The following is a 27,614-nucleotide window of genomic DNA, read 5'->3' on the forward strand; positions in this document are numbered from 1 at the left end:
TCAGGAGATTCCACCCTTGGGAAGATCTCTTCCAGCAATACTTTGGCTGCTGAACCTGTAACACCTTACTAGAAGGAAAAACTTCTAACAATTTGAAAAAGTATCAACCATCATCAAACCCTTATGTGAACATGGATGTACCACCTGTAGAGGTTTAATACCTGAATACATTAACTATTAATCACACAAATAACAGTAAAATCATGGAAAACATTGTTTTCATGTTAAACCTGGAATCCTTCCTGTTTGACACATGGTCTCTCCCATGAGTCAACTCACCAGAATTAGGAGAATAAAAAGAAAAAGATTAGTAATATTATTTCTCAACCAATATCAGAAATTCTCCTCTGGAGCTTCATTTCAGGCCTGTAAAACTGTTAGAGAATAAAATCAATATTAATGTCATGTTAAGTGGGTCTAATGTTTGGCTCCGCCTGAAGCCATCATCCACACCACAATTACCTAGATAACAAAATCTGTGAGTTAATACGAACTTCACACTTGCAAACAACACCACAGACACAAGTGTGCCATGTGCAGTTTATTTCCCCAAATCATTAAAACATTATCGTGTCCATATCATCATCCCATGTGTTTAATCAAAACTACTGTAACCAGTGACTTTTCTTAAATAATGTCACTCACTTGTTTTCACACTATGAGCTCAACAGTGATATGATAATGAGCCCAACAATAAGATGTTCTGTGTTCACTGCACATCCTGCTTTATCTTCACTTCACTGTGTCTGTGCCGAATCCTCCACAAAGATCCTCAGAGAAAACAAATATTAGCAAAATATGAGCGTCCTGGAGGTCAGGTCTGGATCAACAGATTCCAGAGGTGCTGCTGTAAATCATGTGGTCAACCCTCCTTTTCTGTGGAAGAAGTAAAACTGGTCTCAACACATTATGTGTTTCACATTGAATACACATTTTCCCACTGTAACATTTTCCAACAATACATTCTGATACTGTAACCAACAAGCAGCCAATAAAACAGTTTCCTTCACACAAAATCAGTAACACAGAAAAGTGCTATCTAAAGGGTTAAATCTGCAGTCCTACAGTCTCCCCTCCTCTGGTCTCTGTCGTCCTCATGCTCCTGCAAAAACAAGCAAACAAAAAAACACATACATCCACCCTTTTTTCACTGTTTGGGGTGGATTAGGCATTAGAAGTGACTAATCCAAAAAAAACAAACAAAAAAGGTGCAGTCTTTAATCTCAATCTCAACTTAGTCAAAACTGCAGTCCACATCATCAGTCCAGTCACATACATTCATACCAATCATTGTTGATAGTGGAAAACCGCGCATGAATTTAAATATCCACTGGCAGCAATATTACATCATTCCAAAAATAAAAACAATTCTTATTGCTTTTGAAATGGATTGAATCGCTACAATCCTTTTAAACACAGGACTTACCATCTAATATGGTCAGCGTCCTAGGTGGGTGTACTTCTCCTAAACCATTGTAATCTGGAGAAGCTCACCTTGTATTTGCTCTCAGTAAAGTATTTTATAGTGCTTTTACTTCCAATCTTACTTCCAATCTGCTTAAAAATTAAATCATCAACACACAAAATATCACCCCCAGAGGGATGATACCTGGCAGGTTTTTCCTAAGCGCACTGTTACAAAAAAAAGATATTAGGCCCGGTTCCGGACATGTCTAAGTGTAAAAAAACAATCTTTCTCTTAGATAAAGAAAACAACCCAAACCTAACTGGCAGAATCAGCCTGGTACTAAAACAAAACCCCCAAATCTGCCAGAAAAATCACAGGAAAAGTTTTGCTTTCAGGTGAAACAACATGCTGTAGGGATTAGAACCTGCCATGCAGTGCTGCAGTCACTGCTTCTGGCTTTAACTAATAACTGATTCTTGCATGATCTGAAATCAGACTTAAGAGTCACTACCTTTGTTCATTTTCCCCACATCATATTTACTGGCCGCTTTTCACAACTGCAAGTCACAAGTGCTCAAGAATATCACGCAATTCTGGAAAGTCTAGGGCCAACTGATCTAGTTCCACCTGCTAAATACACAGAGAAATTTCCCCCCTTTTTTATTAGCAGCTGCACAGTTCACACAACACTAAGGTTCACCATTAAATGCTTCCTAAACACTTAATAGCAATGTTATATCACTGGAATGTGAATTTCTTCCCCAGGTCTGTGCTTTTTCACTCATTTTTCATTTTCACAGACCCAATCATATTATTTATCTTTTCTCCTTTTTTTTCTCCAAAAGTCAACGTGTAACATGTCATCATGTATTTCACAAAACAAGTTTCTTCTCAGGTAATCAGAGTGTATATCTGGATGCAAGCTTCACCCATGCATCAGAAACAGGAAACTCAACCCTCCGCTACATCTTATTCACTTGTTTTATAATCCAGTCATCTTTCCCTGATCTAGTAACAATCAAATAATTTGCATATCAGCTCATAACCCACTAAATTGATAGGACAACAGAAATGCACGTTCAAAATATTATCACAAAAGAGAATTTCCTTCATACAGTAAATTACTTATGCTGCACCAATCAAGCAGAAAGCATCTCACAATTTACTATATTAACAATTAAATTTATTATCTGATCATTGGTCAGTCATACCAGAATCTCTCTTTTTGTTTCTCTTTCACAAAAGTTAAACTGTTGTCCTGCAATCTAGAGAGTTAATTGTCAGCAGTGGATACACTCAGCATTTGATAACAAGTGTCTGTTAAATTTACACTAGTTTAACACTGATGAGAGATAACAAGCTGATCTTCATTGCATGTGTGTGTATGTTAGTAGGCAGGTTTAATGGCTGTGTGTGCAGTGGAGCTGCAGATTCAGCAGGGCATGTCCCTAAAACCTGCCTTTCCTTCACATTTCTCTGTTTATGTGTGTTTGTGTGCGTTTTAGTTTTACCTTTGTTGCGATCCTACGGACTCTTTATCAACCTCCACAGGACAGACAGCCATAGTTTTCCAACCCAATTTTCATGTGCTCTCACATTAACAACAACAAACTTCATTTTTCCTCCATGCTCTCTTCCCATTTCTCACAGCTGCTGTCTCCTCTCCCACATCTGCAGCAGTTCACGGTTGTGGCGTGTCAGAAGCCAGTGGGCCGTTCTTCTTCAGCTTTGCCTTATGTCTTTCAATCTTTTCAGTCTCTTACTTTGCCATTTTAGCTCCCAGTATGGCAAATGTGAAACTCAGACAGTCTTCTCAAGTCCATTCACACACAGTGATGTCGCTGGTGAACATCTCAACTTGTGATCAGGAGCGCATGCTTGCATTCACAATGGTATTCGAACATGCTGCTGAACCCTTTAGGGTTTAGGGTTTAGGGCAGTGTTGCTGTCAGTTCACCTTGTTGACTCTTGAAGTCGACACCGTTGCTCTCGAACTGCATTTTTGTCTTCAGGGAGAGATTGATTGCCCTCGAAGCTTGTTCTTTAGTGTAAGGTCTACATGAAGGGGAAGCTGTGATATATTCAGCCAAAACACAGCTGGCTGTGGTTCCAATTATGTTAATCTTAATTGATATTAATATTGATATAATATTAATTAATATTATTGTGCTATCTACTGTACAATATAAAGCGCCTTGAGGCGACTTTTGTTGTGATTTGGCGCTATATAAATAAAATTGAATTGAATTGAATTGAATTAATCTGTCATTTTGCTCCAGCCGCTGTGCTTGTGGAGGACGGTGATCCAGTTCCGTAGCCACCTGTACTAACACACTAAAACATTTATTTAATACCATTTTCATCACTGCTCAATAACACTTTCCCTCTCTTATTCTTCTATCCATCACTCTCTGTTATACACACGCCCACAGCACTTCTTACACACACACACACACACACACACACACACACACACACACACACACACACACACGCACTTCTCTTCACTGCCTTCCTCAGTTTCTACACACTTCATGCTCCATGTATTCTTTCCCACATTTCTGAAGGAAAAACAAAATCATACAATCAAAACCTGGATTTCCTCCGACCACCCGGAGGGATGCCTCCTACGGCCTCACTGGCTGTACTGCTGGGCTCAGCTTTGTGGACAAGCGCATTCACCGTCCAGCCTTTCCCTTCTAGTGCAAAAGTGTTAAACACCATAAACTAAGGACAGAGTCTAAGAGTCTGAACTAAGGACAACAGTCCTGAAATCAGGCGTCGTATTCCCAAAGCTTCCCTCCCAGTGGTCCATCCAAAACAAAACAAACAAACAAACAACAACAACAACAACAACAACAACAACAACAACAAAACTCTTATCCCTGTCAAGATCTCTTTCTATCACACAACCATCTTTCACACACTTGGAGTTTTCAACCAGACCACGTAGAGGAATGCCTCCCACAGCTCCAGTAGCCGTCTTGCTGAGCTCAGCTTCCTTTGTACGAACAAGTGCGTCCGCTGTTCGGCCTTTCTCCCTTTTTTCACTGGTGCAAAAATGCTAAAATACCATACACTAGAACGCCCAAATTATAGAGCTTCTAAGATCCTGCACTTACTAGCGCAACAAGACGCAATTTCTCACACTAGGATACCCAAATTCGTTGAGTTTCTAGGACCCTGCATCTACTTGTTGCAATAATAAAGAACCGAGGCTTTCCCCATCGGTCTGGTTAAAAACCCTGCCCAAATCAAAGCAGCTCACCATTGCAAATCATTTGCAGTCCGTCTCTTGGTTCGTTAAAAAATTCCTGCATGTGTGAGTCGCTGAAGCACACCTCGCGGTTTCCCCCTTTTTGAAAACAAAGGAATGGTGGGACTGAGGCAATTTTACCTCAGGATGGCCAGTCACCGCGTGCCCGTAGTTCAGCGAAACTCACCGGAGGAACCCTGCCCGACAATGCCAAATTGTTGTGGAAAATTTAACAATAACCTGCAACACACCCAGTGAGCTTGATTTGAAGTGGGTTTAATGAACACATTGCAATGTGGAGAGAGCATCCCAGTGAAACACTAGGACCATCTCTGAATTGTGGCCACCGCCCTTACATCTTATATATGCAGACACAGACACTCTTAAACAAAGAACATTCCACAACAGATCAATTATTAGCAGATCCTTAACTGTTCAGTCTAAGAAAAGCTCCGACCAACCGTCACCTCATCTGAACAGGATTTCCAGAGCCCTCAAGAGGAAAACGAGTCTGCTGTGAAGGTGCAATAAAACTTGGGCCTCACTTGTGATCACATTCCACATGCATACAAACTGGTGACAGGAGTGCTCTTACTATACTAAAGTGATATGGTTAAAATATATGATTAATACATGAGAAAAGAAATCTGCCACCACACCATGGTGTTATTCAGAATGTGCTCTGGCCAGTGTTGGGCAAGTTACTTTGAAAAAGTAATTAATTATAAATACTAGTTACTTCTTCAAAAAACTAACTGAGTTAGTAACTGAGTTACAAGATTCTAAAAGTAATTAATTACTGGGAAAAATAACTATTGCGTTACTTGTTAAAAAAATGTTAAAAAAAATGTTTAACCCTCTGGGGTCCAGGGTATAATTGGCCATTTTTAACTACTTTTGATTTTCCCTCCACATTTCACCTTTAAAAACTATTTACTTTGCCTTGTTTGGTATCATCCTTTTCAGCACAACCTCACGTGTCTGAATTTACAGTTAAGTTTTCATTTTGACATACTGTATTAACACAATTGATCTAAAATCAGACAAAAAACATAAAATCAGAGTAAAAAAAGTTATATTTTTTACTGTAACAACCACAAACAAGTTTATTGAATCATATTTCATAACTTTAAATGCAAATATTAATTGTCAGTTTTAAAATCCTATGCACAAGGTTTGCAAACAACAAAGTTATTTGCACCCATTTTACATTTTACCTTGTTTTTTATAACCATTTCAAACTATTTACATGACAATCAGGTGTCCTGCATTCAATAAGATATCACACAAATTATTTGTGCCACTCCAAATATTTCTGTCCACTATAAAGGAGAACATCACAGCCTGATACCTGCAGGTCTGACAGCAGCAGGTGTATCACTCCTCTTTCTACCTGGAGACAGCAGTCACCTCATTGTTCTGACACACAACCCAAAACTATCCACAACACTACACACTAACTACACAAGACAACACATTAACTACACACTCCAAACACGCTAAACGTCACAAATCTCTCACATCTAAAAACTCGCTCTCTCTCTTTTTTCTGCTTTCTCTCTCTCTCTCTCACACACACACACCTAAAATTTCCCCCTCTTCCTAAACAACCAAATGTCATGTTACCTGTCAATGGAAAATTGTACTTAGTAGTCAGTATAAGCTTTTAATGATATAAGTTTAGATGTGATAGAATACTGCATAATAACCTTTTGATGTCTTAGACTATAAGATTTGTTCTGTTCTCTTTTATCAGTTCCCACAGCGATAGTAAGAGCTGAACAAGTAGTTTCACTGTACTGGGAAAAGGAACCGCTTCCCACAAACCACACACACACACACACACACACACACACACACATACACTCACATACGCACATGGTCACGTATCAACATTCCACTGAACAAATGTATCCACTGTTGTATTACTCTTCTTGTATATAAATAAAGACAAGTGCAAGAACAGAGCGCTGATCACAGGGCCCCCACTCTCGTGTGAGCGCTCTGTGACTGCCCTTGCAAGTAAAATCTGCAGTGTGTGTGTGTTTCCACTCTCTGACTCTTAGCTGTTAGAAGTGTTTTAGAGTATATCTCTTGAAATTACCATATCATTTCTGATTAGTTGACATTGTACATTTTTCCACCAACACAAAAGGGTTGTTTTGGGGTTTTTTTTGTTTTGTTTTGTTTTAATTTTTTGCTCATAAGCGCTGTCCTTAGACAGTAAACGTGACAAAACTATTGAGGAAAAAACACACGTATATATTGTTTATCACTACTCGTTACTGAAAAAAGTAACGCCGTTAGTAACACCGTTACTTATAACGCCATTTTTCCCATCACTGGCTCTGGGTTGCTAGTGAAAACAAAAAATAAAGCCATTCTGGGGCTGAACCATTTGTTAATGGTTGAAGGGGGTAACACTGGAATATTTTCAGTTTTAGAATTTATATTCACTGTTAACTGTAACTACGCTCAAAGTGTTAATGCTATCGTATTTTAATAAACAACACTGTCATATGCGAAACTAGGGTGGCACTTGGGGTGGTAAGAGATCATTTTAGGGTGGCACATGCCACCCCATGCCACCCTTCTAGATCCGTCCCTGGAAATGGAATAACTCATTTAGCATGGATTTTAAGGTCATATGGGGGAAAATGATATGACAGTTCAAGGAAGTCCCCATTTTGTAGTCCATCTTCTTCACATTGTAGTCCATCTTCTTCACATTGTAGTCCATCTTCTTCACATTGAAGTTTCATGTTTTTCTCACAGGAGCAGCTGAGGCTCCAGTCTTGCTTCAGAGCAAAATAAATAATCGTGACGGAAGTTGCCCAGTGACCGGTGCATGCCCTGGGCAAGGCAAACGTTAAGCTGCCGAAATCTGCACCCCGTGTCTTTTCAACCAGAAATTTTCATACACATATGAAACTCACAAAAGTAGGTCAGAGAACGTGTGATTATGTAGAAAGTGTCACATCACTCATAACCGTCTAGTTATGAGTGATCATAACTATCGGCCCCTCGCCGATAGTTATGGCGCCATCGGCCCCTCGCCGATAGTTATGGCGCCAGAGGGGCCGATGGCGCGATATGGCAGCCTCGCCTCTGTCAGTCTGCCCCAGGGCAGCTGTGGCTACAACTGTAGCTTGCCTCCACCAGTGTATGAATGTGAGCGTGAATGAATAATGGCATTGTAAAGCGCTTTGGGTGCCTTGAAAAGCGCTATATAAATCCAATCCATTATTATTATCATTAGTTCTTTACAGCAGGGCATGCAGTATTTTTTTCGGCAAGGCAACTCTGAGGCTGCTGATACCGTTACCATCCTGTGTAAGTGGATTGTGTGACCTTTTCAGGACGTACACGAATACAAAACATGTTAATTTTATGAATACATTTAAAAGTTGCCTCCTCTGATTTATTTCAATCCATGTGTTTTGAGGGGGGCATACAAATCTCGACAGGTACAACACCTGTAGGTGCTCATTTTCAGTTTCGTTTGTTATAAAATGTGAAAATCCGCGTAGGCGGGAAAACGAAACCTATATATACTCAAGCTAGCTGACTCAAAATCAGATGGTAATTGTGTAATAAAAGTATGAACATGTGACAGTTACACTTGTGTTTGAATCCTGCAGCTTATCACATTTGATTTCCATGTGTGACAACTGCAAGTGTCCAGAGTGAGGACAGACTGAGGGACCCACTGCTGCACATCATCTGTGAGGCTTTGCACCCCTGATGATCCACCAGGACAAACTCAGCAGTGTGTGAGGAAGAGGAGGAGGAAGAGCCAGCAGCAGCTGACAGATGGAGAGAATAGGCAGACTGTTCCCTGTTTGTGAAGGACTGCTAGAAAAGTTTAAAATAACTAATTGTCTGTCCTGAATCAGTCTTATTAGGAAATGTTCAAATAATTTTACCATTCCAGTGTTTTCAGTGTGGGAGAAAGTACTCAGGGCCTTCAAGTTAAACACTATGAAAGGCAGCAACAAGTTTAATATTCAGAAACCTAAAGTATGTATCAGCAGCAGAACGGAGCTAAAAATAAATGTTTGTTTCAATTCTATGAAGCTTTGAGTATTTTGGATTAGTAGCACTGCTGTGTTTGTTGCATCATATTGCTGTAATTGTTTATATGCTTTATATATTCTGAGGTAAGTTGATCTATAGTGTTACATCATATTCTATAAGGATGTTATGTGTTTGTAGACTTTCTGCCCAGTTTGACCCATTTAGCAGAAGTCAGCCTGTTTAAGGCTCTGATATCTATTCTGTATGACTTAAAGCAGTTATGACATGGTCTGATTTTCTCACCCAATAAAGGAATATTTAATATATCAGTCTACTCTTCATTTTATCAGAAACAGGTATCACAGCTCGTACATTTTCTTTTTACACATATATGTAAGCATTGAGCCAAATGTAATAATGTCAACAAATTAAACGAACAATATTTGTCTGTTATATATGATACATCTATATATACACTGTCAAAGATGCTTGTCTTTGAGTGAAGATTTAAGGTGATAGGAAATATAAATGACTGCAACTTGAATCTTTACTGAAGCTCAGTATTTGACACAGAGTTCAAATTCACTGCTGTAAAAACTAATAATTATTAATATAATAACTATAATATTGGCCATATTATAGTTACATTACCAAAGTGAGATGACTTTAGTCTCATGAACAACGTCAGCTAATTGTTATTTACTAGCTAATTTAAAATGACTGTTCAGTACAGAAATGAAGCCCAACAATGATTTTTTTACAGTCCCGTGGTCTCAGCCTCAGATACTCAACAAATCAAAGTGATGTTATGACAAAAATGAACGGACAAAAAACATGTATGAAACGTTTCTCACGGTTAGTATGGTTGCTAGGCAACCTGAGCAGCGCGACTCACAAGCCTCTCACTTCCGCACTTGTGGTACTTCCCAGTACGCGCCGTATCTAGTACGCGAACTGCGCGTACTCCGGAGCGTGAGGTCGCTGGATTGGGACACAGCCTTTGTGAAGAAACTGTAAGTTTGCTTTTTTCCTCCTTTAACAGTTTGACTCTTTGTTTCTGTGATGTCTGGACCAGATGTTCAGCTCTTAGTTCAGGATAAACTTTGATCACTGTTGTGTTTGAAGACAAATCCACGTGATTATAAATTATTGATTAATTTGAATCAAACAGTTTTGTTAATAAGTAATGTGTTTGATTGCAGTCGGGTTATAAACTTCATATTTCCTTGATTGATCATTGAATCCATTTGTGTTCCTGGTTGATTCGCATCAAAGAATCACCCAACAAACTGGAATAATAGCCTCTGAAAATCTGAAAACAAAGACAAAGTTGCTCCACAATGATAGGCCCAGATGAGGCACATCCTCATTTTTTCAGGTATGAGTCAGACAATCAGAAAACATGTCAAAACAACTCAGCTCTTATCACGTTCCCGAACCTCCTAAGCTGGACTCCTTCCTGATATTTGGAGGCTAAGCTCAGAGCGCTCTGAGAGGATTCTCAGGTTTTTTGAGAATACCAACACGGAGTGGAAAAATCCTCTCACTCCCTCTTCTCCCAGCTGGCTAGGTCACGCAGATACTCAGCACCAATCCATCTGTCGATCTCCTGCATCCTCCCCTCACTTGTAAACAAGACTTGAGATACTTAAATTCCTCCACTTGGGGTAATAACTCACCCCAGAGTGGGTATTCCACCATTTCAGGTGCTGAATCTCATTTCCATTGCAAATGAGAGGTGAAGGCCACCTGATGAAGCCAACGGAACCACAACTGTGAAAAGCAGAGATGAGATTCTGAGACCACCCAAGTGGAAACCTTCTGCCACTTGGCTACACCTAGAAATTCTGTCTATAAAAATTAAGAAGAGAATCAGTGACAAAGGGCAACACTGATGGAGTCCATCACCCACTGGGAAATAGTCTGACTTTTTGCCAGCAATGCGGCAAAAAGGCCACAAAACACATGTAGACTGGTTGGTGAAACTCACATGCACCTAAGTATGCTTGAGAGAATAAAGAGCTGGTCCAGTGACTGGGACAAAAACTCCGTCTTTCCTCCTGTATCCACAGTTAACTGATACTCTCCTGTTCTTTCAGATGAAAATGCCCTCTCATATTTTACAGATCAATGATGGCGAAGTCTGATCCATCGCAACTCCTGGATATGCTGGATGATCTAGGAGAGGAACAGCTGAAACGTTTGCACTTTCTCCTGCAGAATGAACCTGTTGGTAAATTCCCCAAAATCAAAAAGAGTCGTCTGGAGAATGCAGACAGGGTGACAACAGCAGAAGTGATGATACAGAGCTATTCAGATTATGCACTGGAGGTGGCAAGGTTGATGATTACAATGATAAATAGAGGTAAGTGAAAAAAGACATGAAAACAACAATATAAACACACAGGTTTATTTTAGACTTAGACTTAGTGACTCAGAGATTTTTATTGTCATTGTGCAGTTTCTTGCACAGCGAAATTGGGTAGCTGGACCACAAAGGTGCTAAAGTAAGAAGAAGAGAAACCAATATACAATAAGGCTGAAAAAATAAAAATAAATAAATAAATAAATAAATAGAATAAAATAAAAAGCAATGTATATGTATACATATGTAAGTGGAACTATATATATGGTGTATGTGTAGGAAACATTGAAACAGACTGGGACCAAAATAATTGCACATGAGTCAAAAATATTCCACAGAACATGGAAAGACTAAGATATTGCACATAGATGATCAACAGCAGTGTCAGAGTGGATGTGTTGGGGAAGTCTTTACACACTCTTATTTTGCATTAAGAGTTCTGACAGCCCACGGGAAGAAGCTGTTCTTTAGTCTGTTGGTTTTGCACCTGATGGATCTGAGCCTTTTTCCAGAGGGCAGGATGTTGAAGAGGTGGCAGTTAGGATGGAGGTGGTCCTTTATAATTGCTTTTATTAAGCATGTTGAGAGTCCGGTTGTGTCAGTTTATGTTTTTAAATTCTCACGTTTCTCCTCAAATTACATTAGAGGAAATGTCCTAAAGGTTTTTTTGTTTGTTTGATTGTTTGTTTGTTTAAGCCATGCAGGTTATTTATAAATGTATATATTTTTCTCCAATCTCAGTTACTCCCTTAATAAATAGCATGCCATTAATTTGTTATTGTCCAGCCAAACTTTTAATACATTAAATAATATCATTTCTAAAAAGATTATCCTGTTATCCCTGTTTTACCTTCACCTCTCCAAAAACTGCATGAAGAAATTCACACACTTTGATTTATTGATATTTAAGAAATTCATCTTGCTTTCATCTTTTCATTTTGATAAACCGACTTTCTTAGAAAACACGCTACACCCAATGTTATGTTTTTACTTTGTCTACTTTTTATTATTAAGCTTAAATAAAGTTATAAAACAGTTAGTTACTACTGCAGTTCTCTGTGCTGTACATAGTTAGCAATTCAATTGAAATACCTTTTTTAGGTGTTGCCCACTGACTCAATGTTTTTCTTTCTATTTTCTTTTTAAATTTAAAAATTAAGGAAGGGTGCCGAATAGTGGTCTCGCTCAGGGCAGCGAAGTAACCCAGAAACTGTAAGTAAAGTTCAAAAATCCATTTTCTCTGTCACTCAATAAACTTCTCAGATCCAGACTTGGACAAAATTGTTGGTATCCTTCAGTCAATGAAAGAAAAACTCACAATGGTCACAGAAATAACTTTAATCTGTAAAGATAACTTTAATCTGTAAAGATTAAAGTTATATAATATATAATAATAAATAAAATTTCTATAAATCTTAACCAATTAAAGTCAGACATTGCTTTTCAACCATGCTTCAGCTGAATTATTTAAAAAAAATAAATGCATGAAACAGGAGGGCATACAAATCTCGACAGGTATAACACCTGTACCTACAGGTATAACACCTGTAGGTGCTCATTTTCAGTTTCATTTGTTATGAAATGTGAAAATCTGCGTAGGCTACGTGAAAACGAAACCTATACATACTCAAGCTAGCAGTCACAGAGACAGGGAGCAACTTGCTGAGTCATTTATGATGGATACTGTAAACTGCGTTGGTAAACTAAACGAATACACACACACACGCATCACTCTGAAGTGAGGTGAGACCCTGACCATGATAACGTGTAAGTTCTCGAATGAAATGACTAGTGGTGGGGTTTCAAAGTCAAATACTCATAGGCGTGTCAGTCAGAATGGCAGTGCACAAATCTGTACTTAAAGTTGTAATATACAGTTTTTAAGATAGAAGATAGATATTTTCTTTAAATATTCTTCTTTAAAAAACAGTTCAAAAAGAGTACAACGTTGTTCTAACAGAAAGACAAATTGAGTCAAAATATAAACAAAAAAATTCTTGCTATTTCACAAACCAGGTTTGTTTTTGTTTTTTTGTTTTTTTACAAATTGCTAACTAATATCCTGTGGTTGAGGGGACAGGTGGGGCCTAAGGTGGAGCTGGAGTTGGAAGAGTTGCCGATGCAAAGATTTTTCACTAGAAGTGGCCAGAAAGGACAGTATGAATAAATCAAACGAGTAAATCAGAGGGACAGGGCAAGGGTGAGATGTTTTGGACATGTACAGAGGAGGAGGATAGTGGATATACAGTGGCTTGCAAAAGTATTCGGCCCCCTTGAACTTTTCCACATTTTGTCACATTACAGCCACAAACATGAATCAATTTTATTGGAATTCCACGTGAAAGACCAATACAAAGTGGTGTACACGTGAGAAGTGGAACGAAAATCATACATGATTCTAAACATTTGTTACAAATAAATAACTGCAAATTGGGGTGTGCGTAATTATTCAGCCCCCTTTGGTCTGAGTGCAGTCAGTTGCCCGTAGACATTGCCTGATGAGTGCTAATGACTAAATAGAGTGCACCTGTGTGTAATCTAATGTCAGTACAAATACAGCTGCTCTGTGATGGCCTCAGAGGTTGTCTAAGAGAATATTGGGAGCAACAACACCATGAAGTCCAAAGAACACACCAGACAGGTCAGGGATAAAGTTATTGAGAAATTTAAAGCAGGCTTAGGCTACAAAAAGATTTCCCAAGCCTTGAACATCCCACAGAGCACTGTTCAAGCGATCATTCAGAAATGGAAGGAGTATGGAACAACTGTAAACCTACCAAGACAAGGCCGTCCACCTAAACTCACAGGCCGAACAAGGAGAGCGCTGATCAGAAATGCAGCCAAGAGGCCCATGGTGACTCTGGACGAGCTGCAGAGATCTACAGCTCAGGCGGGGGAATCTGTCCATAGGACAACTATTAGTCGTGCACTGCACAACGTTGGCCTTTATGGAAGAGTGGCAAGAAGAAAGCCATTGTTAACAGAAAACCATAAGAAGTCCTGGTGGCAGTTTGCCACAAGCCATGTGGGGGACACAGCAAACATGTGGAAGAAGGTGCTCTGGTCAGATGAGACCAAAATGGAACTTTTTGGCCAAAATGCAAAACGCTATGTGTGGTGGAAAACTAACACTGCACATCACTCTGAACACACCATCCCCACTGTCAAATATGGTGGTGGCAGCATCATGCTCTGGGGGTGCTTCTCTTCAGCAGGGACAGGGGCTGTAATGTGACAAAAAGTTAGAAAGTTCAAGGGGGCCGAATACTTTTGCAAGCCACTGTATTGTACAACAGATGTTAAAGATCGAATTGACAGGCAGGAGGACAACAGGAAGACTGTAATGAGGGGCGACATGCAGAGGGTTGGTGTGATCGAAGATGTTTCTGACAGGGGGAGATGGAGGCAGCTGATCTACTGTAGTCACCCCTAAAGGCCAACCAAAAGGAAAAAAAACACTTGTGCAATCAAGATTCAGTTTTTCACATAACTAGATATATTGCTTCCCAAAGGCTGAAAATTGCAGTAGAACACCTCTGAGACATTATGTTTAAGTCCATCTGTTACCACCAGGTTGCGCTTCAAACTGTCCAGGAGCTCAGAGATCTGGTGACCTAGTCCACATATGAGAGGAGAGCCCAGTGGACACCAGCCGTTGTGTCATTAGGAGCATGATGTTGTTCGTGCATAAAAGCATACAAACTACTGAGTTCCATTTTGAGTCGCTGCAGTGAAACTTCAGCAAGTTGACTGCCGTGCTGCATTATTTTTTTTTTTTCAGTTAAATTTTCTGCATATCTATGAATTCAGCTCTCTGTAGGTTGATACATTTTTTTTTTCATCAAATGATGTGGCATCCTCTCGTTCTTAACACCTTGCCCAGCCCACATCAAGCCTACCCCAGTGGTGAGGGGAAGACCAAGAAGGAAGCAAAGCAAAATGCAGCAAAAAATGCTCTGGAAGGCCTGTCTCAGCTTGGTCATCAGGATTCAGTGGAATCTGTAAGATATTGTTCGTTTTTGCTTGAGAGAAATGAAAAACCAACCTGGGTCAATTGTCTCTCTGATGTGTTTCTTGTTATCTTGACAGAGAAACAATGCAGCAGAAGCTTCAGTTCAGATGGTTCCTAGCTCTGAGGACACCAGCTGTACAGAGACAGATTTCAAAAGTCTTGTCAACCGCTACTGTCAGAAAACCAAACGTTCCCATTCATATGTCGAAGTGAAGAAAGACGGCCCGTCTCATATTCCTCAGTGAGTATATGTCAAACTCTGTCATTTCAGTTGAATCTTCAGACACCAACACCGGACTGATGTTCAACACTATTAAACTTTCAATGTAATGATCTAAAACATTCCCATTTTTTCACAACAGTTTTTTCTACAAATTAATAATTGACAACAAGGAATATCCTGTGGGTGATGGGAATAGCATCAAGATAGCCCAACAGAAAGCAGCAGAGTTAGCCTGCTCTGCTCTTCAGGAACAGCCAGACTGGGACAGCATGGTATTTTCATATATTTTAATCGTAATTAATGGCTTCCCTTTGAGGGAAATATGCATAAAATAAATGATTTTGCTTTGTGTTTTAGGTGTCCATCAGGCCAACAGCATCGGAAGATGGTGCTCCACCTGAATCATTAGCATCATCAGTTACACAGTAAGGCACTTACTGACACCAGGACAGTATAACTATATAAAAAGAACATAGCATGCTAACAATGCCCCTCTTCTTCTCCCTAAGGGAGTCCATTGAGTCCTCATCGCAGGGCCTGACTACAGATAAAAGTGAATCTGTAATATTTGAAGAGTCATCAAACCCACCCACAGACCAGGTTTGTCATTTCTCATAATATTTAGTAAAAACTATGATACTGAAAGATTAAACGACATTTATAAAAGCCTACTAAATTTTTAAAAAGCAATGTGACACTAGTGAGTATCATTAATCTTCTCTCATAAGTGGAAAGATGTGAGGTTGATGTTATATTCAGAGTTAGAACTTTTCCACATTTAAAATCTAAATGAGAGCACTGAAAACAATATAAGGAACACATCAAGCGAGTCAAGGTATGAAAAGCCTTTGGTGCAAGGCTTTAATATAAATGATGTACAATCATGTGCAAGACACTGCTTTTCACCTTCATGCCTAAACAACCTTGTATTTGCCTGCAGATTTTTATCAGAGTTCAACTCTATAGAGCATCTCTTGCTGCAATGCTAGGCCAAATTGTTAACTTCACTCCTGTTGTAGGTCTCATCATTGTTGCTGCTGTGACCTACCACAGTTGTGTCATCTGCAAATTTGATGAATAGGTTGTATCTATGTGATGGTGTGCAGTCGTGCATCAGCAGAGTGAAGAGAAGGGGGCTCAGCACACATCCTTAAGGAACCCCAGTGTTCAGTGTTCTAGTGCTGGAGGTGTTGCTGCCGACCCGTACTGTCTGCTGTCTTCCTGTCAGGAAACCCAGCAGCCAGTTACTCCGCGAGGTGCTGATGCCCAGCAGATCCAGTTTGTGAATGAGTTTCTGGAGAATGGTCGTGTTGAATGCTGAACTAAAGTCTATGAACAGCATTGTAATGTATGAGTCTTTAGTATCCAGATGTGTGAGGGCTGAGTGAAGGGCAGATGAAATTGCATCATCGGTCGAGCGGTTTGACCGGTATGCGAACTGATATGGATCCAGGTTGGGGGGAAGAGATGTCTTGATTTGATGCATGAGTAACCGTTCAAAGCACTTCATAATGATGGAGGTGAGTGCGACAGGATGGTAGTCGTTAAAGACAACTTCTTTGGTACAGGAATGATGGTGGAGGCTTTGAGGCAACCACAACTTCGCTCAGTGATGTACTAAAGATGTCTGTGAAGACATCTGAGTTCCACAGCGCAGTCTCTCAGTGGTTGTCCAGGGATGTTACCAGGACCTGGGGCTTTGTGGGTATTGATCCTGCCAAGGGATCTCCTCACACTGTCTGGGGATAGTGTCACCACCCAGTTGTTGGGGGCGGGGGGGAGAGTCTTCTGTGCAGGGGTGCAGTTCTGTACCTCAAAGCGAGCGAAGAATTGGTTTAGTTTTGCCTAACTAGAACATGCTTGAGAGAAATGAAAAACCAACCTGGGGCAATTGTCTCTCTGATGTGTTTCTTGTTATCTTGACAGAGAAACACTGCAGCAGAAGCTTCAGTTCAGATGGTTCCTAGCTCTGAGGACACCAGCTGTACAGAGACAGATTTCAAAAGTCTTGTCAACCGCTACTGTCAGAAAACCAAACGTTCCCATTCATATGTTGAAGTGAAGAAAGACGGCCCGTCTCATATTCCTCAGTGAGTATATGTCAAACTCTGTCCTTTCAGTTGAATCTTCAGACACCAACTCCTGACTGATGTTCAACACTATTAAACTGTCAATGTAATGATCTAAAACATTCCCATTTTTTCACAACACAGGTTTTTCTACAAATTAAAAATTGACAACAAGGAATATCCTGTGGGTGATGGGAAGACCGTCAAGATAGCCCAACAGAAAGCAGCAGAATTAGCCTGCTCTGTTCTTCAGGAACAGCCAGACTGGGACAGCATGGTATTTTCATATATTTTAATCGTAATTAATGGCTTCCCTTTGAGGGAAATATGCATAAAATAAATGATTTTGCTTTGTGTTTTAGGTGTCCATCAGGCCAACAGCACCTGAAGATGGTGCTCCACCTGAATCATTAGCATCATCAGTTACACAGTAAGGCACTTACTGACACCAGGACAGTATTATAACTATATAAAAAGAACATAGTATGCTAACAATGCCCCTCTTCTTCTCCCTAAGGGAGTCCATTGAGTCCTCATCGCAGGGCCTGACTACAGATAAAAATGAATCTGTAATATTCGAAGAGTCATCAAACCCACCCACAGACCAGGTTTGTCATTTCTCATAATATTTAGTAAAAACTATGATACTGAAAGATTAACGACATTTATAAAACCCTACTAAATTTTTAAAAAGCAATGTGACACTAGTGAGTATCATTAATCTTCTCTCATAAGTGGAAAGATGCGAGGTTGATGTTATATTCAGAGTTAGAACTTTTCCACATTTAAAATCTATAAAATATCTTCACTTTATTCCCTAACAATGCTGTCAAAAATGAGAGCATTGAAAACAATACAAGGAACACATCAAGTGAGTCAAGGTGTGAAAAGCCTTTGGTGCAAGGCTTTAATATAAGTGATGTACAATCATGTGCAAGACACTGCTTTTCACCTTCATGCCTAAACAACTTTGTATTTGCCTGCAGATTTTTATCAGAGTTCAACTCTATAGAGCATCTCTTGCTGCAATGCTAGGCCAAATTGTTAACTTTACTCCTGTTGTAGGTCTCATCATTGTTGCTGATGTGACCTACCACAGTTGTGTCATCTGCAAATTTGATGAATAGGTTGGATCTATGTGATGGTGTGCAGTCGTGCATCAGCAGAGTGAAGAGAAGGGGGCTCAGCACACATCCTTAAGGAACCCCAGTGTTCAGTGTTCTAGTGCTGGAGGTGTTGCTGCCGACCCGTACTGTCTGCTGTCTTTCTGTCAGGAAACCCAGCAGCCAGTTACTCAGCGAGGTGCTGATGCCCAGCAGATCCAGTTTGTGAATGAGTTTCTGGAGAATGGTCGTGTTGAATGCTGAACTAAAGTCTATGAACAGCATTGTGATGTATGAGTCTTTAGTATCCAGATGTGTGAGGGCTGAGTGAAGGGCAGATGAAATTGCATCATCGGTGGAGCGGTTTTGGATCCAGGTTGTGGGGAAGAGATGTCTTGATTTGATGCATGAGTAACTGTTCAAAGCACTTCATAATGATGGAGGTGAGTGCGACAGGATGGTAGTCGTTAAAGACAACTTCTTTGGTGCAGGAATGATGGTGGAGGCTTTGAGGCACGCAGGAACCACAACCTGGCTCAGTGATGTACTAAAGATGTCTGTGAAGACATCTGAGTTCTGCAGCGCAGTCTCTCAGTGGTTGTCCAGGGATGTTATCAGGACCTGGGGCTTTGTGGGTATTGATCCTGCCAAGGGATCTCCTCACACTGTCTGGGGATAGTGTCACCACCCAGTTGTTGGGGGGCTGAGTCTTCTGTGCAGGGGTGCAGTTCTGTACCTCAAAGCGAGCGAAGAATTGGTTTAGTTTTGCCTAACTAGAACATGCTTGAGAGAAATGAAAAACCAACCTGGGGCAATTGTCTCTCTGATGTGTTTCTTGTTATCTTGACAGAGAAACAATGCAGCAGAAGCTTCAGTTCAGATGGTTCCTAGCTCTGAGGACACCAGCTGTACAGAGACAGATTTCAAAAGTCTTGTCAACCGCTACTGTCAGAAAACCAAACGTTCCCATTCATATGTTGAAGTGAAGAAAGACGGCCCGTCTCATATTCCTCAGTGAGTATATGTCAAACTCTGTCATTTCAGTTGAATCTTCAGACACCAACACCGGACTGATGTTCAACAATATTAAACTGTCAATGTAATGATCTAAAACATTCCCATTTTTTCACAACACAGGTTTTTCTACAAATTAAAAATTGACAACAAGGAATATCCTGTGGGTGATGGGAAGACCGTCAAGATAGCCCAACAGAAAGCAGCAGAATTAGCCTGCTCTGCTCTTCAGGAACAGCCAGACTGGGACAGCATGGTATTTTCATATATTTTCATCTTAATTAATGGCTTCCCTTTGAGGGAAATATGCATAAAATAAAGGATTTTGCTTTGTGTTTTAGGTGTCCATCAGGCCAACAGCATCAGAAGATGGTGCTCCACCTGAATCATTAGCCTCATCAGTTACACAGTAAGGCACTTACTGACACCGGGACAGTATAACTATATTAAAAAAAAAAATCAAACTGTCTGATAGTCACAAGAGCAAAGTTGCAAAGTCACAGGAGCCTTTGCAAATCTGTCTTGTTGCATCTGCTTAATGAAATGATTTGATGTACTGTGTAATATTATGTTGGGTAACTGTTAACGTACAAAGTTAATATATGGAAGAGGTCACATCATGAATCCCAGCTATTTCAGGGAAGTTTGTATTGGATTTGGAAATGAAACATGAAATCATGATTTTAAAATCTAACTATTCAAATCAGTTTCCCGGTGTAGGTCGTCACTTTGTAACTGTTGTTAACCTGCTGCTGTCCCGAGGAGGAGGAACTGTGAGGCTACGTGTACTTCTGGTGGATTCATGTTGAATGTCAGAGATAAAAAAGCACACTCCATGTGGCTCAATTTTAGAAACTTTCCTAAATGTTTTCACTCATTTTTAACCCATTTTTTCTTTTGTTCATTTTAATCTGATTGCAATATCAGTCAGCTACGTGTGACTTGGAACAGCAGGAGAAAAGTCATTAATACTGTACTAGAGAGGATGAAATAATAAAAGGTGTATAAGAAAATGAACTAATAAATGTCTCTCATTTAACTCTGATTTTTCTTACGGAAGCACTTGGTATATAATAATTTGTGCCCTCATTTTTGGAATCTAAATAATGAGCAGAGTGGTAGCAAGAATCAGCTCAATCATGCATTTTTGATAACTGGCAAATGAGTCACATAACTGTGGAAGAATTTTAATCCACTCTTCACTGCAGTGTTATTGGCTGTTATTGGCTTGCAAACACTGTTCACCTCTGCTGGAGCTTATGATCTTCAAGTGCAGACCATTCTACCTACCGAGGGAGTTCTACAGGCTCCTAAGGGTGAGAAATGCAGCCTTCAGAGCTGGGGATGAGGTGAGCCTAAGTACAGCAAGGGCAAACCTGTCACGTGGCATCAGAGAGGCAAGAGGGCAATACTCAAGGAGGATTTCGCAAAGCTTCAGCAACAGCAGAGATACTCGGAGTCTGTGGCAAGGAATACAAACCAGACTAAAAGCCCGCTCCATAGACCGCTGTTGGTTCCAACTCTTTACTGGATGAGCTAAACGAATTCTTCGCTCACTTTGAGGCACAGAACTCCCCAAGGATGTATTGAGCCCTCTTCTCTTCACTCTGCTGACCCATAACTGCACACCATCACACAACTCCAACTTTTTCATCAAGTTTGCAGATGACACAACTCTGGTAGGTCACATCAGCCACAATGATAAGACCTACTAGGGGAGTGAAGTCAACCACCTGGCCGCGTGGTGCAGCAACAACAACCTGTCCCTGAATGTGGAGAAGACTAAGGAGATCATCATAGACTTCAGGAGAACTCACACCCTGCACACCCCACTAACCATCAATGGTGCTGCCGTGGGGAGGGTAAGCAACACAAAGTTCCTGGATGTGCACATCTCAGAAGATCTTTCCTGGTCAAAAAACACAGCATCACTGGTCAGTAAAGCCTAACAGCGACTCTACTTCTGCAAACTGAGGAGAGCAAGAGCCTCAACCCCCATTATGAACACCTTCTACAGAGGCACCGTTGAGAGTATCCTCACCAGCTGCATCACTGTGTGGTATGGTTCCTGCACTGCGTCCTGCTGGAAAAAGTTACAACGGGTAGTGAGCACTGGAAAGGATCGTGGGTACTTCTCTTCCCTCCCTCCAGGACATCTACTGCGCCCGCCTCATCCGGAAAGCCCTCTGTATTACAGGTGACTCCACTCATCTGTTCAACAGCTTCTTTAGTTTCCTGCCATCATAAAGGAGACTGAAGAGCTTCCGGGATAGAACCAGCAGACTGAGAGACAACTTCGTCCATCAGGCTGTCAGGATGCTGAATTCACTCCCTGCTCTCACACACACAAACTCTAGACCTGCACTCACCTCTTCCCTCTGAACCCCCCACCCCCCAAACATACAAAACTCTGAACCACCACCATTGCCTTTTCACTGACTGCCCCACCCCCACTTGCACACGAACTTGCCCACGGACACTATGATTGTGCTGGACACTGCTGTTTATATAATTGCATAGTATTGTATTGTGTTATACATAAGACTCCTATTTTATTTTTATCTTTATATTGTTTTACTGTACACTGAGGGCCATGGGAGCATTGCAATTTCAAATTCCTGTGTATGGCTGTACATATGGTCTTTGACAATAAAGCTGACTTTGACTTTGACTTTGAATTCAGCCACATTGGAGAGTTTTCGAGTATGAACGGCCTGTTTAAGGTTGTACCACAGCATCTTAAATCTGATTCGAGTCCAGGCTTTGACTGGGCCACTCCAAAACTTTCCTTTTGTTATTTTATGAGCATTCAGAGGTGGACTTGCTGGTGTGTTTTGGATGACTGTACTGTACACAATCCAAATGTGCTTCAGCTTTGGGGCACGAACTGATGGCCGAACATTCTCCTTCAGGATTTACTGATAGAGAGCAGAATTCATGGTTCCATCAATTACAGACAGTCATCCTGGAGCAGCAAAGCAGCCCCAGACCATCACACGACCACCACATTTGACTGTTGGTATGATGATGTTTTTATGAAATGCTTAGTTTTACGTCAAAAATAACGGGACTCAAACCTTTAAAAAAGCTCACTTTCTGTCTCATCGGTCCACAGAATATTTTCTTGGGGTTCATCAAGATGTTCTTTGACAAATGTGAGATGAGCCTCTGTCTTTTTTTGGTCAGCAGTGATTTCCTCCTTGAACTCTCCCATGCAGGCCAATGTTTTCCATTCCCAGCCTTTATGCTGATCCATGGACTCTGACATTAAATGAGGCAAGTGAGGTCCACAGCTTTAGATATGGGTTCTCATGTGACCTCCTGGATGAGTCGTCGATGGCACTTGGAGAAATTTTGGTAGGCCGATCACTCCTGGGAATATTCACCATTGTTCCCAGTTAGTGTATAATGGCTCTCACTGTGGTTCACTGAAGTCTAAGAGCTTAGAAAGTGCTTTGTAATCCTTTCCAAACTGATAGATGTCAGTGACTTTGTTTCTCAGCTGTTTCTTTGTCAGTTTCGATTGAAGTGATTTTTTTTATTCAAAAGGTCTGTTAGGTTTAGGGGGCAAGTACTTTTTCACAAAGAGCCATGCAGGTTTAGATAACCCTTTTCCTCTTAAAAAAATGAAATCATCATTTAAAAACTGCATTTTGTATTTCCTCAGGTCAGCTTTAATGCTAAATGTGTTTGATGATCTTAAATATTTAGTTGTGACAAATATCCAAAACACTGAGAATTCAGGAAAAGGGCAGATACTTTTTCACAGCACTTTATATTTACTCTGGTCAATACACAGTAATGAGAGAAACCTTGAAGACATTTGTTATGGAATATCCTTTCATTTACCACCCTGATAGAATGATGGCATTACAAGCCTATCAATCAAATAGGGAGACTACTATAGGAATTTCATCTAGCAGGCGGAGGCAAATAAGTAGGTTATTGTGATTCAAACTGACCTGCAGTCGTTAAGGTGAGCTCACAGGAACACCAAAGACCAAAACACAAGAACCAGATAACCACGGATGATGAAACGATCTCCACAGAGGTCCCTGAGAGTATACCCCCGCTGCAGCAGGTGGCAGTGTGGAGGAAAGTTGTTCTTATAAGAAGTAGATGGAATAGACTGTTGCATGAGCGAAGTTTAAATAGCTCTTTGCAAGCTCTTCTGCACTATAGTACGAATTTTTCCAACCCGGGTTTTGTAATTCCAGATGGGGAAGAATAACCCCATAACACGACTCAAAACCTATGCACGGAGCAACGACTTGGAGCTGAAATATCAGGACGTTTCAGAGGGAGATGGCGAGAAAAGGTGAGCTAAAAACGGGAAAAGTTTTCGACAGCTGAAACGTAAAAAAGAGGATATCTTGCCATAGTGTGCACTGGGACATGCAAGTGCTAAACCAACTACTAAGTCCTTGTAGTCTTACATTTTTCTAAGTTATTTGGTTTAACTTCGAAAACACTGTTACTTTCAGTATTCATGACTCGGCTCCCATGGCCAAGTATACTTTAGATCCACCCACCGGTGGGAGGTCTTTTCCTTAGCAGACATTTTGTCCCATAAGCAAAAACATGATAACATTAATCTGTAATCAATCTGTAATTACGTCTCTTTCAAAGCCCTCTGTGGGGTTGTCTGTACATGGAATAGTTTTGCCAACAGACCAGCACAGCACCTTTTTTCAGAGGTTCATAAATAATGTCAGAGATAAAGTAAGAAAAGAGTCAGTCATTTCTTGTCAACATAATTTGGCAGAAATATGCACAGAACATCTGGTGTGTGTGTGTGTGTGTGTGTGTGTGTGTGTGTGTGTCAGTCAGTCAGTCAATGTGTGAAAAGGTTGCTTGCATTAAACAGTCCATGTACATACTGTGTCAGCTTTTGAATGGCCAGCATCTTGTTCATTGTCTGACATCCACTGCTGCACAGTCCAGACTGCATTATGTTGCAAATATTGATTCAAATGTGAATTTGAGAATGAGGAAAACTTAATGTTTACCGTGTGTTGTCTTATACATGAATGCTTTAATTAATAAGAATTTGAGGTGGTAACAACGTCTGGCATCAGCCCAATATTGAAAGGTCAAGGTCAAGCTAAGCATAACCAAGGACAACAATATAAAGAAAGCATTTTCTGTCCGTAGTCTTTCTAGCAGAAACTCCTGAAGGCAAACTACTTTAAGCCTTTTGTTTCTCATAGAGCTTAGGTTTGTTTGACAGAGCTACCTGGACATCATGGTCATTACATTATGCTGCCCATCGTGTACCTGGAGTCGAGTGTTTTGACCGATGCATGAAACTATATATTTTTAGATATAAGTTGTAACAGCCGCCATTTCCTTTGTGAATATTTATTACATGGCGTGATGCGGGGAAAAAGCCTGTTCTAACGTTTGAGTCTAAGGTGTATTTTGAGCACCTGATGGCTCATTTTGCTCATCAAGTTAGAGCAGAGCCACCTACTAGGACTGGGCAATATATCGAGTTTTTAAATATATCGATATATTTTTATACGAGATATGAGATGTGACAATATCGTTTATATCGATATAGTCTATGTTATGTTATAATTATACTTGTGGAGCCACAAGTTTGCCTCTCTTTCGTCCACTTTTGTCTCTACGCAACATTACTCTGTGTCTGTGAAGGTTCTCAGTCATCCAGGTCATCGTAGTCTAAGGAGCTTGGAAAGAAAAGCGTCTGGACTTCTTTGAGTTGCTTGAAGACGTTTCACCTCTCATCCGAGAAGCTTCTTCAGTTCTAAGGGTCAATTGGTGGGGAGTCCCAGATTTAAACCCAGTGGGAGTTTCCCCCCCACCAACTGTCTGCCATCTATAATCCAGTTTTGAGATCCCTTCCCAGACGCCTTAACGCCCACTCACATCCTGGGCCATCTGACCTCAGGAAATCACATGATAGGGTGGGGCTAGGTTTCAAAATGAGCTCACCTGAAACCTTGGCTGATTGTGACCCACACCCAGGATCATCAGGGGGTCCTTTGTCCCTCTTTGGGGGGGGAACTCCCACTGGGTTTAAATCTGGGACTCCCCACCGATTTATTTTGCACTTTTTGGTTTACTACATGATTCCATGTGTTCATTTATACTTTTGATGCCTTCAGTGAGAATGTACAATGTAAATAGTCATGAAAAAAAAGAAAAACTATTAAATAAAGCTGTGTCACAACTATTTATCTTGTAGTGTATATCAGCAATGTTAATTAGAGTTTTTAAAATTCTTTGTCAGAGTCATGAGGGCTGTGATTAATGGTCAAAGCTTTCCTGATGGTGTGGGGAAGAACGCTAAACAAGCAAAGCAGAATGCAGCTCGAAATGCCCTGGACCGACTGAACGAGAAGGAAAATAACATCCCAGAGGTAAGATGGTACATGAGCCTGTATATGGAATACGTTTCACAAAATAGTTGATCTACTCTTAACAATGACATAATTTCTGAAAAATCTGTTTTTCTTTCAGATGAAGAAAAAAGATCCCAATGCACAAACTTCTCACAAGAAAAGTAGAAAAAAGCTGGTGTTTGATAATATATCTAGAGCCAAAAATAACGGGGTGAGTAGCAATACATTATAACCTGTGCTGGTTTAAATCAAATATTATTAACTTGTATTCATGGAGGAGTTTATTACTAGGAACAAACAGTGGATCTTGGTATTACTGTAAATGCTAAAGGTGTCAAAATGAAGTACCAAGAATACCGTCTGATTTATTAAGATCCAGTGACTGCGAAGGCTATTTGAGCCTAACTTTGTGCGCGAAATTACCATCCAATTTATGACACATGCGTATCCTCTTGTTTTGTTCTCACTACCATGTAGATTTTGGTAAATAGAAATTGCTCAGAACTAACCAGCCCATACTATCTGCATTATGGCTCACAAACCATTTCTCTTTATGAGGAAGAACAGTTATGTCTATAACTTCTGTTCTGAGAAGTAGAAGAACAAGGTACACCACATATACTGTAGTATGGGATATCAGGGCCCGGCATGTCTGGGCTGAAGACACCTCTATTCCCGCCTTTTAGGCAGATGACCTGTGATGACCTATGTATGGCACTGCCTGCACATATATCCCCTGTCATCATTGTCATCCCTCAGTTTGATAGCCGTTCTTTACCGAGTCAAGAATATTTTTAAACCAAGAAAAGTGAGCTGCTGAGTCTGGGTTAGCCAGCTCTTTTGAAAGTTTACTGAGAAACCTAGTGCATAAATGTGCTACAGAATCAGTGACAGCTTTGCCAGGAACATCGCCTGACATGTCTAGAGCAGAGTGGCGGTGCCTGAGCCCCAATAAGTCTTGTCAAGCTGTGATGCAGAGAATCTGCAGTGCTTGGACGAAAGACTTGCGGGGCCACTGACACAATGGTTGTGGGACGGGGCCAGATAAGCTGCCAGGGTCGGCTTTCTAAAAGGTGGGTTAGCTAAGCCAGCCACCTCGGCGCCATCCAACTCCAAGTACTATCCATTACAAGGCACAATGACACGGGTAGACAGCAGTTTATTCCATGATGCAGTTAGCTCGGAGACAAAGTCTTGGGAAAATATCTTGATGCATACTCAATCATCCAGGTAAATGAATCCCAAAAGGTTGATTCTGTTCATCTGGACATAGCGGTTTCAGAGGGAGAAACGTTTCGTCACACATCCAAGTGACTTCTTCAGTCTCAGCTGATGGCAGGTTTCCCCAACCTTATAAACAGTATCCCAAAAGGTTGATTCTGTTCTTCTGGACAAAGCATTTTCAGTGGGAGAAATGTTTTCGTCACTCATCCAAGTGACTCTTCAGTCTCTTCTTCACCTTATAAACAGTACATTTGCATAATGACTGAAACTAGCCCACTGAATGAACAATGGGCTATGAGGTCATTTCCTTGATCATTAATATGCAAATTGTCACGACCATTGATCAACAACCACTGATTAATCAAAGGAGTTTGGAAAGAAAAGCGTCTGGACTTCTTTGAGTTGCTTGAAGACGTTTCACCACACCCAATTTCACACCTTGGCTCAGGCGATTAGAGGATCATCAGGGGGTCCTTTTGTCCCTCTGTGGGGGGATACTCCCACTAGGTTTAAATCTGGGACTCCCCACCATTTGACCTTAGAACTGAAGAAGCT

At 40.6% G+C, this 27,614-nt stretch overlaps 2 protein-coding genes across 7 annotated transcripts in view; both read left to right on the forward strand.

Annotated features, from left to right (window-relative positions):
• Positions 1–20,351, forward strand: part of LOC100692144 (uncharacterized) — a 49,777-nt gene extending 29,426 nt beyond the window's left edge. The window contains exons 23-33 of one of the 5 annotated variants that reach the window (XM_025897276.1): positions 15,136–15,299; positions 15,421–15,553; positions 15,639–15,706; positions 15,791–15,881; positions 17,208–17,371; positions 17,495–17,627; positions 17,713–17,780; positions 17,868–17,958; positions 19,304–19,467; positions 19,591–19,723; positions 19,809–20,351. In XM_025897276.1, the coding sequence (XP_025753061.1) occupies positions 15,136–15,299; positions 15,421–15,553; positions 15,639–15,706; positions 15,791–15,881; positions 17,208–17,371; positions 17,495–17,627; positions 17,713–17,780; positions 17,868–17,958; positions 19,304–19,467; positions 19,591–19,723; positions 19,809–19,880 (1,281 nt within the window). In that variant the 3' untranslated portion in view covers positions 19,881–20,351. The remainder of the gene's footprint in view (positions 1–15,135; positions 15,300–15,420; positions 15,554–15,638; positions 15,707–15,790; positions 15,882–17,207; positions 17,372–17,494; positions 17,628–17,712; positions 17,781–17,867; positions 17,959–19,303; positions 19,468–19,590; positions 19,724–19,808) is intronic. The other 4 variants (XM_025897279.1, XM_025897280.1, XM_025897277.1 and 1 more) reach the window with 4 other exon arrangements.
• A 3,216-nt stretch (positions 20,352–23,567) lies between these two features.
• LOC100692960 (interferon-induced, double-stranded RNA-activated protein kinase) overlaps positions 23,568–27,614 on the forward strand; it is a 29,013-nt gene continuing 24,966 nt past the window's right edge. For both annotated transcript variants that reach the window (XM_005473932.4, XM_013269074.3), the window contains exons 1-3: positions 23,568–23,785; positions 25,724–25,853; positions 25,954–26,046. In XM_005473932.4, coding sequence (XP_005473989.1) covers positions 23,685–23,785; positions 25,724–25,853; positions 25,954–26,046 — 324 coding nt within the window. In that variant the 5' untranslated portion in view covers positions 23,568–23,684. The remainder of the gene's footprint in view (positions 23,786–25,723; positions 25,854–25,953; positions 26,047–27,614) is intronic.

Source organism: Oreochromis niloticus, linkage group LG13, assembly GCF_001858045.2.
Source record: "Oreochromis niloticus isolate F11D_XX linkage group LG13, O_niloticus_UMD_NMBU, whole genome shotgun sequence".
In the NCBI taxonomy this organism is placed as follows: Eukaryota; Metazoa; Chordata; class Actinopteri; order Cichliformes; family Cichlidae; genus Oreochromis; species Oreochromis niloticus.